General features: G+C 36.3%; 1 protein-coding gene across 2 annotated transcripts in view; it reads right to left on the bottom strand.

Annotated features, from left to right (window-relative positions):
• Positions 1 to 15: 15 nt before the first annotated feature.
• The window catches only part of LOC116266793 (alpha-N-acetylglucosaminidase), a 53,821-nt gene continuing 40,529 nt past the window's right edge, over positions 16 to 13,307 (bottom strand). The window contains exons 15-20 of one of the 2 annotated variants that reach the window (XM_031648155.2): positions 11,270 to 11,380; positions 10,665 to 10,710; positions 10,481 to 10,580; positions 941 to 1,178; positions 788 to 866; positions 16 to 649 (exon numbers count right to left, since the gene is read on the bottom strand). In XM_031648155.2, coding sequence (XP_031504015.1) covers positions 402 to 649; positions 788 to 866; positions 941 to 1,178; positions 10,481 to 10,580; positions 10,665 to 10,710; positions 11,270 to 11,380 — 822 coding nt within the window. In that variant the 3' untranslated portion in view covers positions 16 to 401. Of the gene's footprint in view, positions 650 to 787; positions 867 to 940; positions 1,179 to 10,480; positions 10,711 to 11,269; positions 11,381 to 13,307 lie in introns of both variants that reach the window. The other variant, XM_031648154.2, reaches the window with a different exon arrangement.

The following is a 13,307-nucleotide window of genomic DNA, read 5'->3' on the forward strand; positions in this document are numbered from 1 at the left end:
AAAACTCAAGGCACGTACAGAACAGTAAACATATTTCCATCAAGGGTCGGCAGGAAGAAATACCTGGTAAATATTACATAAACTACAAACACAATAAAGAAACAATAAACACGTAGTTTCCAGGTGCATTTTCAATAACATAGTGACGCTCCTCCATCTCCCCATAAATGTAGTATAGTCCCAAATCTATACCGTTGAAACAAAACATACCCCACAGTTTGGGATATCTAGGTGCTTTCATACATACAATACACACTTGACCGTTGAAACAAAACATACCCCACAGTTTGGGATATCTAGGTGCTTTCATACATGAAATCGGTTGCAGCAAGAAGTCCAACGGTCTTGTCATAGTGTTCCTTTCCTTCCCAACCATGCCCTGGCATGCTGTTGGAAGCACTTTAATAACTCGTGGCATCAATGTACTTTCTGAAGAGTGACCTGGAGATGCTGAAGGAATCTCCAGTAGCTTTAACAGAGTAAAGCTGTGAACCTGCCTGCCATTTGTTAGAATAAGCAATCCATTCTCCTCTCCATTGATCCAAAGGGAAGCTTCTGTTTTCTCTCAAGCTTTTCAGCAAGTAACCAAAATAGGTGCATGCTCTTGGCAGATAATAATCCTCCAATAGACCACTCCAGTACTTGTTTGCTTGAGAGTTTCACCAAAGTCAGAAAAACAACGTGAAGGTGTCAACCAGGTACGTTAAAGATCTCACCATTAATTTAACAAAATTTCAGAAGGAAAATCAAAAGTGCAAACACAAAGCTGCTGAAATACAAAGCTAACCATAGTCATGAAGCATGCTCTGCTTGGTCTTTGTGTTATCATACCACATCGTCACTTGAGTCCTTGCATTCCATTCGTACTGTCCAAAGTGACACAAGAACAAATAAAAATGTTGAAGTTGCATATTAGCTACATTCAAATAATGCTCATTACCTGCTGCTTTTCTTGAGGACTTGTACCAAGTCCTTTTGCACTTTCAAGCCATGTTCCAAGCAAAAAGTTATCATTCGAACCCAGAAGGATGTCGATATCCTTTATAAGATCAATGAATTTTTTACTTTGAACCGTTAGGTAATGAAGGTCATTCACTTGGAAAGCATGTATTGCCTCTCGGTAAACTTGGTTTGCAAATTTTGAGAGGACTTGCCGAGTAAGATCAACCAAATCATACCTGACCAGAAAAACTAGTAAAAATTACTTCCACACACACACACACACACACACACACAGACATAACATTGCAAAGCCCCAAACGCTCAGCAGCAGAACAAAGTAAAAGATCTTTTTCTAAAATGAATGTCTGAAATGTGAAAGAGTGCAAATAATCAATAGGAAAAAGATACAGCAGATCTCTCTCTCTCTCTCTCTCTCTCTCTCTACTGCAATACATTCCGATGTACCTAAAAAGAGAACACTTCACACAAAAGCTCATAAAGAGCACAAGATATCCTCACACAAGCACACTAGTGCACCCAGTCACAAGAAGAAACAACTAATAATGAATACCAATATTACTGAAGAAGCCAAAATGGCTGAAAAGAGCATACACAATGTGGGGGAGGAATTCTCAATTTATAGAGGAAATTAGAGGGCCAAGAACTAGCCGTTGGGATAGCTCCATCTGGTCAAAGGTCAACTTACACAATAATGCAGCCAATAGAAAATAAAAATAAGTATTACATAAGGAAAACGTAGATATATATACAAGTATAAAAAGTTAAAAACCAATATCCATAAGAAAGAACCTATATATATATATATATATATATATATATATATATATATATATATATATATATATATATATTCGAACTCTCCTTGAAACCAGTGTCACAAATATCACATATTAATAGAAAAAGATGCAATAAATATGCCAAAAACCAGTCAGCTGTATAAACTGGCAGTAAGACTCGTTTTCTTATTTTTTAGTAATTCTTATTTGTTTTAATTTTATATAATTTTCAGGAACTTTTACATTTTTTTTTTAATTTGCCACGGTTTTCCCGAGATATACAACTTTGCCATATTATACCTGAGAAATTCCTCGCCGTATAATACCCGTAAATGATATATGTGATAATGCTCAAAGCTTAAGGTGTTGTAACTGGAAGTTTATAAAATAAAAAATAAAATCTTAGAGCACAAAAAAACCATGGCAAAAAAATCAGCTAATTGAAATTCTAAGGAGACAAACAGTCAAATCCATATTCTTCTTCAAATATTTTTCATAGGCATAGAGATAATCCATCTCAATATGTTGAGTCATCACATAAAAAGTGTAATTGCTTGCCATGTAAATAGCACAAATAATAAAATATAGTACAGTACATGAGATAACATGTATCACTTGGGCCAATAGTTAGTTATTTAACGTACAAAATTATAAATTTATTTTTACTGTTTGAAACAAAAAAAATTAGAGAAAAACCAGGAAAAAAAAGTTTCATATTAAAAAAAAAAACGTTTCCTGTTTATCAATTCATAGTCACAAACATCGTTAATGGGTATTTTTTGGCAAAGCTGAAAAGCTCAGTAATTTTTTTATAAAAGAAAAATCTTAAAAATTAGGAAAAAGTAGAATAATTGAAAAAACTAGCAAGAAACATAAAAAAAAACTTGATAAAATGATAAAAATGTTGTTCTAGTAATAGCAAAAATGAAGATAAATAATTTAACTTAAGTTTGAAACTTTAAAGCAAAGATAACATATAAATAATGAAATAAACACAACAAAACACAAAAAATTCATTTTGGAGTTTTTCTTAAAAAAAGTAAAAGGGTAAGTTTTTATTTTCATAGTTTTTAACATTTTTATTGGGTTTCTTTAGAGAAAGATGGGTTTTCTGTGACCAACAAACTCAGGCTATTTTTTTTTTTGTCCAAGTTTTTGCTGAACAAAGTGTTTTTTTCCTAAACATAATGTTTATAACTTTATCTTGCTTTGATCCATTTTTATGATGAGTCCAAGAACCACGACAAAACTGCATCTAAAGAGGAATGGAAGCTTGTTATGACAGAGGAACTGAGTGCTTTAGAAAGAATGAAGACATGGGATTTGGTAAAACTTCCTCCAAGGAAGAATATTGTGGTTGTAAGTGGGTATTTAAGGTTAAGACAAAAGCAAATCAATCAATTGAACATTACAAGGGCAGGCTAGTTGCAAAAGGTTATAACCAGCAATTTGAAATATACTCACAGACATTTGCACCAATTGCTCATGTCTACTATCAGAATTCTACGTGCAGTGGCTTTTGCAAAGTATTGGAATCTATAGCAACTTGATGTAAATAATGCCTTTTGAATGAGGATCTAGAAGAAAAAGCTTATATTGAAGCTCCATCAAGGTGTTTTAGATTTATAAGGCAGGATCTATAAATTGAAGAGAGCTCCATATCAGCCAAAACAGGACCAAAGAGCATGGTTTGAAAAGTTCAACACAATAGTTAAAGAATTTTTATTTAGTTAAAGTTTTCATGGTCCAACATTGTTTGTATCCTCCACAAAGAAAGGAAAGCATCAACTACTTTTATATGTTGATGGTATGATCATTACTAGGAATAATCTTAAAGCTATGAAATAAAGAGAATTTGGTGCAAATGTTTGAAATAAAAGACTTAAAAAGAGGTTTGTTCTTATCTCAATGCTAGTATGTATCCGATCTTGTGGCTAAGGCTAGATTGTATGATGACAAGAAAAAGTAGGGACTCCTATGCAAGCAAATAAGAAATAAGGGCTCTTGAAGGAAAGAATTTAAAATCCATTGTTTTGGATGCAACTTATTGGGAGTTCGATTTATCTTACCATCTCTAGACCTGACATAACATATGCAGTTAATGTAGTAAGCCAATCTAAGTGCACCTAGATCAACACAAGACTTTTTGGGTATATAAGGCACACAATGGATTATGGCACGTTCTTTTCTTCATCAAATTTTAAAGATCTCATAGCTTAGTGTTGTGTTGATTTTGGTTGATCAGTTGATGGTAGAATCTCTATAACAGGATTTTGTATTTTCCTTAGAAACTTTAGAAGAGCAAAAAGCAGCAAAGGGTAGCATTATCCACAGCTCAAATTGAGTATAGAGCTGTGATACAAACCACCATTGAAGTAATTTGGACATGCTGGTTGCTACAAGAGATTGGAATTCCAACCAATAACAAAACCAGGTTGATTAGTGATAATATGAGTGCTTTTTAGATTGCTAAAAATCCAGAATTCCATGAAAAGATGAAGCATATGAGATTAAATATCATTTCACAAGGCATACAAAGAAGGGCTAATCTCTCTCCAACATATACACTATGAAGATAAAGTTGAAAACATATTTAACCAGAGTTTATCACCAACCATATTCAGGTCCTTTTTTCCCAAACTTGGAATGGTATCTCTTGATCGTACCGAGTTTGAAGGGGAGTGTTAAAATACATAAGTCATGCTTCATGTCTTAGTCAAAGGTCATAGTCGTCCATGTTTATTCACTTAATATTGTATGGTCCCTAGTTATCTCTTATTCTTAATTCATTTATTATCAGTTTTATAAATGAATGGCAGTTTAGACTTTTATTGTCCTTTCTAGTTCTTAAGTTAGGGTTATGCCCCTCCAATTGTACCTTTCTTTTTCTCTTTATTGAGCAGCATAGTATGCTGAGCTGATGTAACTCCTGTACTGCATCTTGTAATGGGATAACAGCAGCTTACTTCACATTTTGTGTTTCGGTTTGTTGGATCTTAATCATGTGCTTACATAATTTTCAAACATCCTAAGTGTACGAAAATCCCTAGTTCAATCAAGAAAACTATACATATACACATGCACAAATGCAAGTACATGACAAGAGATAGAAACGAGGCAGACTAGTTTGATACACACACACACACACAGCTCATATTGCAGACCTGATTAAGATACCTAAGGAGACATACTTCAACATGATTTTAACTGACCCTAGAATATACTTATCATTGTTTAGTCACTGAATACGATGCACATTGCACAAACACTGACACGAGTGTTGGTAATCCAAAACCTTACAAGAGGGTCAAACACGTCACAGAATAACAAAGGTAGGCACATGGACACAGCCATATATCTACATCATGCTTGTATTTGTATTTACCTAAGCAGTGGGTTTGATTCTAGTTAGACACGTTATGTTTAAATGAGTGGTGTGTCTACTCGCTTTATTATCTGTCCAAAAAGGAGTGAAAGAGGAGTAGCACCTATGTCCCTGTCTAATTTGATAAAAAGCCCAACAACCTCTTTTTGAATTAATGGGGACAAAAAAGAGGCACCATTAAGATGTGTCAGTATAGGTGTTTTAGAAGTGTTAGCAAAGGACACGTCATGATTATAGAAGCTTTGTTGTCAAAATCCCAGCTAGTTTGCCACTAGTTGGACTACTCAGTTCAGTCAGTCATCAACAGCCTGTGTTTTAAACGTGACTAGTTGGTTAGATTACTTAATTACTTAATCAGTTAGTGGTTAGCAGAGTCATCAAGCAGCCAAGTAATCCCCAACCTATAAATTTATATGTGCACTCTTTGCATATATATATATATATATATATACATATATATTTGTATTTGTATTTATTCCCATAAAAATATACATATTAATTATTCATAGTCAATTGACTTAGATGAATTGAATTGATTAATGTTGACTGGTCTCAATTAGTCTTGCAGGCTCTTATCGTACAGATTTCCCATGTAACATAGCATACCGTGCCTTGGGTTGAATAGATTTTAGTCATTTTACAACCCAATTTGATTGAATGAATCAAACTTTAAGTGCTTCTTTATTGCTTGAATGGTGAACCATTAGACTTTTATTGCCAAAACAGGCACATGAAGAGATTAGAATTACTGATTCAACGTATTATGTTTCTTAAAATTAATGATAATCATGTACGCATTCAGGCTATATGCAAAACATGTAAAATCATATAAACAAAAGCTGTCCGGGAATATATATATATATATATCTATTGTTCGGAAAGATGGAGAAAGAGAGGGAACAAAAGAGAACGAGAAAAGAGAGAGAGAGAGAAAGAACTTTCTTATTCATTGCTTACCCTAATCTCTTATTTCAAGAGAGAATAAGGGTCGGCTAGAGTCTTTACACAAGAGAGACAAATAAAGATATAAATGACTGAAGAAGACTCTAACTTTTAAATTATCAGAAAACTACCACACTTGAATATAAACTTTCTAATTTCAACACTCCCCCTCAAGCTGAAGCATAGATATCAATCATGCTCAGCTTGTTACAACATCTAGAGATCACCAATAGGAAGAGCCTTAGTAAACATATCTGCCGCCTGATCTTCAGAAGCTACATCTGATCTTCAGAAGCTACATGAACTGTAGACACAACACCTTCTTGTATAAGATCCCGAACATAATGACAATTGACCTCTATGTGTTTTGTTCTCTCATAAAATACTGGGTTATTTGCAATGTAAGTGGCAGCCTTGTTATCACAGTACATTTTTATAGGAAGAGGAACCTGAATACTCATATTTGTCAGCATAGACTTAACCCAAGTCATCTCAGTAGCCGTTTGAGTCATTGCTCTATATTCAGATTCTGCACTTGATCTCAAAACTACATTTTGTTTCTTGTTTCTCCATGATATTAGGTTGCCCCCAACAAAGATACAGAAGCCTGTGGTGGATTTTCTGTCATCAACAGACCCTGCATAGTCAGCATCACTGTAAACAACAATTTCTAGAGATTCACCTTTCTTGAAAAAGAGGCCCCTACTCGGGGATGACTTTAGGTATTTCCAAACCATCAATGCAGTATCCCAATGGACTTTTCTAGGTTTTTCCATAAACTGACTTAGTTTCCCAACAACAAAACTAATGTTTGGTCTAGTCACAGTGACATACAGAAGCCTGCCAATAAGAGACCTGTAAGATCATGAATCCACTAGTTCCGATTGATCATCATGAAGATGAAGACGTGGATTCATCGGAAGATTAGCCGGCTTGGCTCCTAACATCCCTGTATCCTGCAGTAGGTCAAATACATATTTCCTTTGAGACAACACTACACCTTCTTTGCTATGAGCAACCTCAATCTCAAGAAAATATCACAAGTGACCAAGATCTTTCGTGACAAAGAGCTTTTGAAGGAACGTCTTGTGACCGAAATTTCTTGATCACAATCACCTGTCAAGATAATGTCATCAACATAAACTACCATAACAACTATACCTTTGGAGGTCTTCTTGATGAATAGAGAATGGTCCAAAGGAGATCTTTCAAATCCACACTGTGAAACGACCTCAGATGATTTGTGAAACCACGCCCTAGGACTTTGTTTAAGTCCATAAATTGCCTTCTTCAGACGACACACTTTTCTACACTCCCCCTGTCGCTCGAACCCTGGGGGCTGCTGCATATATACAGTCTCTTCAAGATCACCATAGAGAAAGACATTCTTTACATTCAGCTGATACATAGGCCAATCAGAGTGTACCACAACAGAGATAATGAGCCGAATAGTACCCAACCTAGCCACAGGAGAGAAAGTCTCAAAGAAGTCAACTCCATATGTCTGGGTATAACCTTTAGCCACTAATCGAGTCTTATATCTCTCTACAGACCCATCTGAATGGTACTTGACTGTAAAGACCCATTTGAAGCTGACAATATCACAATTAGAAGGAGGGTCAACAAATTCCCAGGTACCACGCTGTAAGAGAGCATCCATCTCATCTTGCATGGCTTTTCGCCATTTACAGTCTAGTAATGCCTGTTGATGACTAGTTGGTACAGTATGAACTGTCATAGCATGAAGAAACTGTTGCAAGTTGTCATTAAGGTGGTTAGTGGAAACAAATTGTGAGATAGGATGCATAGTACACTGTCTCTTGCCTTTGCGCAGGGCTATAGGCAAGTCCTGAAAAGGATCACTGTCAGGTATACTTACTTCAATGGAGCTCACATCCTAAGAAGTTTCTGATGGTCGACCATGAGAGGGATCCTGCCGACGAGAATATACCAATGGAGGGTCCTGGAACCTATTCATAGTTGGAGTAGGAGAAGGAAAAGACTGTATATATGGAGAAAGAAAAGACTGCAACGGGACTGGAGGGATAAGTAGAGGAATAGGACATGACATCTCAGATGACATAGAAGTATGATTAAAGTAGGACTGAGATTCGAAGAAAGTGACATCCGCACTGATCAATATACATCCGCATAGATGATTTGAACTCAGGAGCACTCAGTAGAACTCGAAGAAATGTTAACTGTGATCGTAAATCCAAAGGAGGAGGGATTCCCAGTTCCTTTATAATCATTGCCATCATCTGGTTTGCTAATCTCAGCCAGAGAGGCACCAAAACAATGTTGCAGCAGTTTGAAAACACAAAAAGAACGTTCAACTTATAATTAATCAGTTAGGCAAGGGGCTGATCAACACCACAAACCTCAACAATATCACTCGCAGTCGCAGCACCACTGTCACACGTCAAGGGGCTGATCAGCAAGGTGGAAATCAACAATATATCACACGCAACACCACTTCCACATGCCACTAATGTCACAGCGATAATTATGCCAACATCTTCTAACTAAGTATATGTATACGTTTTTCAAAGTCTGACGTGAGCAATAATATCATAAGTTGTGCACAAACTTAACGGCAGCCAACAAAAACTTATTTTCCAACAACTTCAGAACTTTCAACATAACCTCAGACTTCAGTGGTACAAGAAAACAGTGTTGTGCGTCATTCCACGACTAGATAATACCAAAAAATTTAGACCTTTCTTTTCAGCCAGAAAACAGTTTCTAGCTTCCAGACGTTGTTAACTTGCAGTCATATCATACAACAGCCACACCCTCTTCACGACCCTGAATAAAAAAACTTACAGACGAAACGACGAAGACTGTCGCTGCTTCTGCTGATCCCAACCTCAACTTCTCAAACAGCAAGTCCACATCTTGCTGTTCCACAGTCAGCAGCATCAACAGGCTATCTCCACAATCAGCAGCAACTACAGGCTTTCTCCACGATCACAGCAGCACCAGGCCATCTCTAATCAGAAACAGCAACAGGCTATACACGTTCCACTAGTGGATCTGATCACGCGTTCTACATAGGCGTGATCAGATTCCACCAACCAGCGAGCAGTAGAGAAGAGGAAGAAGATGAGAAAGGAGAGGAGGAAGAAGAAGAAGACGAGAAAGGAGAGAAAGAAGTCTGACGGTCACCAAAGAGGAGGTTGCCGGAAGTCTGCTAGTCGCCGGCAGCCTGAAGGGATCACGCCGCTGGCTCTGATACCATGTTTAGAAAGACGGAGAAAGAGAGGGAACAAAAGAGAACGAGAAAAGAGAGAGAGAGAAAGAACTTTCTTATTCATTGCTTACCCTAATCTCTTATTTAAAGAGAGAATAAGGGTCGGCTAGAGTCTTTACACAAGAGAGACAAATAAAGATATAAATGACTGAAGAAGACTCTAACTTTTAAATAATCAGAAAACTACCACACTTAAAATAAACTTTCTAATTTCAACATATATATATATATATATATATATATATATATATCTAGAGAGAGAGAGAGAGAGAGAGAGAGAGAGAGTGGTAGGTGCTAGACAGCTAAGGAACAACTTCAGTCCTTGATTTTTTTTTTCCAGATCAGTGGTTGAGGAAAAAACAAAAAAGTGTGAACTAATACTAGATGATGAAAATACCCAAACACCTTTTCCTCCTTGTTCCTCTCTCAACCGCTAAACTGGAAACGATCAAGGGCTGAAATTGCTTCTTATCTATCTAGCATATAAGTATCTAGCACATACTAGTTTCTTTCTCTCTGGATGCACACACACACACACATATACATGAGAATCCAATTTTTATTTAAAACTTGTATATATGGTCACACCTGAGCAAATGAAGTATTAACTTTTATAAAATCAATTTTGTAGATCACATTTGTATAGTTGGCAAGAACAAGAATAAGGATGTCATAAGTATTAGTTGTCACTCGTCAGATTTATTCCTTATATTTCAGTAGCCATAGTCTAGGTGCTGTGTGTGTGTGTGTGTGTGTACACACATCTGTTCTAGAATCTAGAGCTTTGATGTAAACACACATTCACAAATCATAATTGCTGCCATTTTGTACGTTTGCTTGCACACTGAATGAACATTTAAGAATCTATATAGGACAAAAAGATATAATAGTGATGCAGACATGGGAGAGAAAAGCCCATGGCCTGGTGCAAAGGAAATGCTAAAACTAATATCTTCAATAGAGCTACCAGTACAGGTCTCAAACCAACTTATCGAACTTGTTTCACCACCGCTGAAGAAATTGGCAAGATTTGAAACAGTCAGTGCCGGTGGTGGAATAGAATGAGATTACTTCTTATTATACTACAAAAATGGATAATCAACACTACAAATGCTGGGTAACAGATGATGATTAGCCTAAACTTCTTGTATGGTTATTTACCTATATGTAGGACTTCCAGCTACATTATAGCCTCCATCAAGGAACAGCTGAAGTGCACGGATAACTTCTTTAGGCGGATACCATAAATGAGGTGTGGTCACTGCAAGGTCAGTCTCACTGAGAATAAATCGCTTAATCCTTTCACTAACTTCAAAATGAAGCATTTTGCCATTAGATTCTACACCTGGAGAAATATCGGGCAGCTCAACTATGAAGTCTTTGTTATGGTCCTGTTATATGTTCAAGACAGAAAAATAAGCACAAGAAAGAAAATCTGGAGCCTGAAAATCACATTCAGCTGAAACAAGGTGACGGCCCATATCGCATATCAAATGTGCAAATAGTTAATTGTTGGATCTCATATTGTTATTGTCAGACATTATAGAATCCATTATGTAAAGAACATAAATGAGAAGGTGTGTAGATGGACTGATCCACAAAAGGAAACTGATTCAGACATTGTTCATAAAGCAAAAACAGCAAACACATACTCTTTCACCAAGATGTGCTTTAGTTTGATACCACTCTTTGGAAGGGCAAGAAAATGCTTTGCTGACACAATGATGTAAGTATGTATCTCATTACTTCTCACCTCTCTCTCCTTCTCTCTCTACACACACACACACACACACACACACACACACACATGTATATATTATATACTCTAGCATGCATAATTCAAGGTTTTCTAAAGATAAGGCTAATTGGTCGGGTCAATAAACATTGTTCTTCTTACAGTCTATGGTTTCTTCCATTATACGAATGAAACAAAGGCATTTGAAGACTTACAGCTATCCCATCTGTACAGTTGTATATGGTGCGATAAAGAATATCCCATGCAGATTCAAGTTGCATATGCTGTTGGCCATAGCGTCGATGGCTGTAGGATTTAATCCATTGCTTGAGCAACAAAAAAAAAAATTACTTGGATCAGTATCCCACAAAAATGAAAGTGCAAAATCATCAATAGGGAGTTTGGGAAAAGCTAAAAACCATTTAACATTTCCAAAAGAATTAAAAAGGAGGAAAAACATATGTGTCAAGCTTCAAAGGAACAAGTAATCAAGAGATCAAACATTTGAAACACCAAGAGAAGATTAAATCTTAAGCTCAGAAAATTTGTAATAAAAGCATGTTACTGAACAAGAATCCTGCATTTCATATAAAGAGCCAACTGAAGAGGCTAAGACAAATGCACAGAATATCTTGCAACAGTTTCAGTAAGGGAATAAATTAACAACCATTAGCCTAGTTTTGATTTTATCACACAAGTATACAGAACAAGAATGAAGTTAGATCCAATAAAGCATCAGCTACATGCTATATGTACTGTTAACCAAGTTCCAGGTTCTTTAACTTTTTTGAGAACATAAAATTTGCAGACAAACTCTCAACAACTCCAATTTTCTTGAAGTCAATGAATCTGTTGCAATTTCATTCTGATAAGATCACAAGAAACTTGGAAGTAAAAGATATCATAAACGTGGTGTATCTGTCAGCTCATATTTGTAAATCAGGCCCAAAGAAACAACCTCTTCAAGTAATATCAGCCTTGAAGCTTTCACCAACAAGTCAATCTCACAAACCCTCAAACAAGAGGTGAAGAAGAACTTAAATTAATCACACAAAGAGATACAAGAAGTAGGCTAAAAAGCCATACCATAAACAATGGGAGAGCTGCCCTATTTATAGAGGAGAGGGCCAAAGAGAAGAAGGAGGAGGCAGTCCCAACGGCTAGAAATCTAGCCGTTGGGACTAGTCTCCCTCTATGAAAAATAGAAAAAGGAGAGGGATAAAAGGGGAAAACAGAAAATAATACATAAAGAAAAAATACATAAAGAAAGTGAAAATTACATAGGTGTCCTAAGTACCCAAAATATAAAATATATATATATATATATAAAGCATATATTAGATGACTAATATATGTGATATATATAAATGTATATATGTATACATATGGGATACATACATTCTAACACCCCCCTCAAACTTACGGTGTGATAACCGAAAGTTTGCCAAGGAGAAAATTAAATCTGGTAGCAGCGAGAGCTTTAGTGAAGAAATCGCCAAGTTGATACTCTGATTGGACATAGGAGAGATCTATGTTTTTCTGAAGGAACTCTTCACGAACATAATGGCAGTCCATCTCTATATGCTTTGTTCTTTCATGGAATGTGTGATTGCTAGCAATATAGATTGCACTTTTGTTGTCGCAACAAAGCTTGACAGGATTCGTAATATGAATTCCCATATCTTTCAGTAAGCTTTTGAGCCACACTATCTCCATTGTTGTAGTTGCCATTGCTCGATATTCAGCTTCTGTTGATGATAGCGATACCTTATTCTGTTTCTTGCATCGCCAGGAAATTAAGGAGTCACCTAAAAACACACAAAAACCAGTGGTGGAGTGCCTATTATTGGGATCTCCACCCCAATCAGCATCTGTATACGCAACTAATTCTAATATAGAAGAAGAAGACAGAAATAGTCCTTTGTTGATAGTGTTTTTCACATAACGGACAATCCGCATTGCCGCTCCCATATGTACTGAGGTAGGTCTTTGTTGAAATTGGCTTATCACATGCACAGCATGAGCAATGTCAGGTCTGGTGATGGATAGATAAGAGAGAGCGCCAACTATTTGCCGAAAAGGAGTGGGATTCTCAAATATCTCTCCATCATCAATTTTCATTTTTACTCCCAGTGCTGCTGGAGTATCCACAACTTTGTCATCTGAGATACCTGTTCTGTCAACTAATTCACTAGCAAACTTCATTTGAGAAAGAAGATAACCTTGTTTGCTATAAGCAACTTCAATTCCAAG

This window comes from Nymphaea colorata, chromosome 13 (genome assembly GCF_008831285.2).
Source record: "Nymphaea colorata isolate Beijing-Zhang1983 chromosome 13, ASM883128v2, whole genome shotgun sequence".
In the NCBI taxonomy this organism is placed as follows: domain Eukaryota; kingdom Viridiplantae; phylum Streptophyta; class Magnoliopsida; order Nymphaeales; family Nymphaeaceae; genus Nymphaea; species Nymphaea colorata.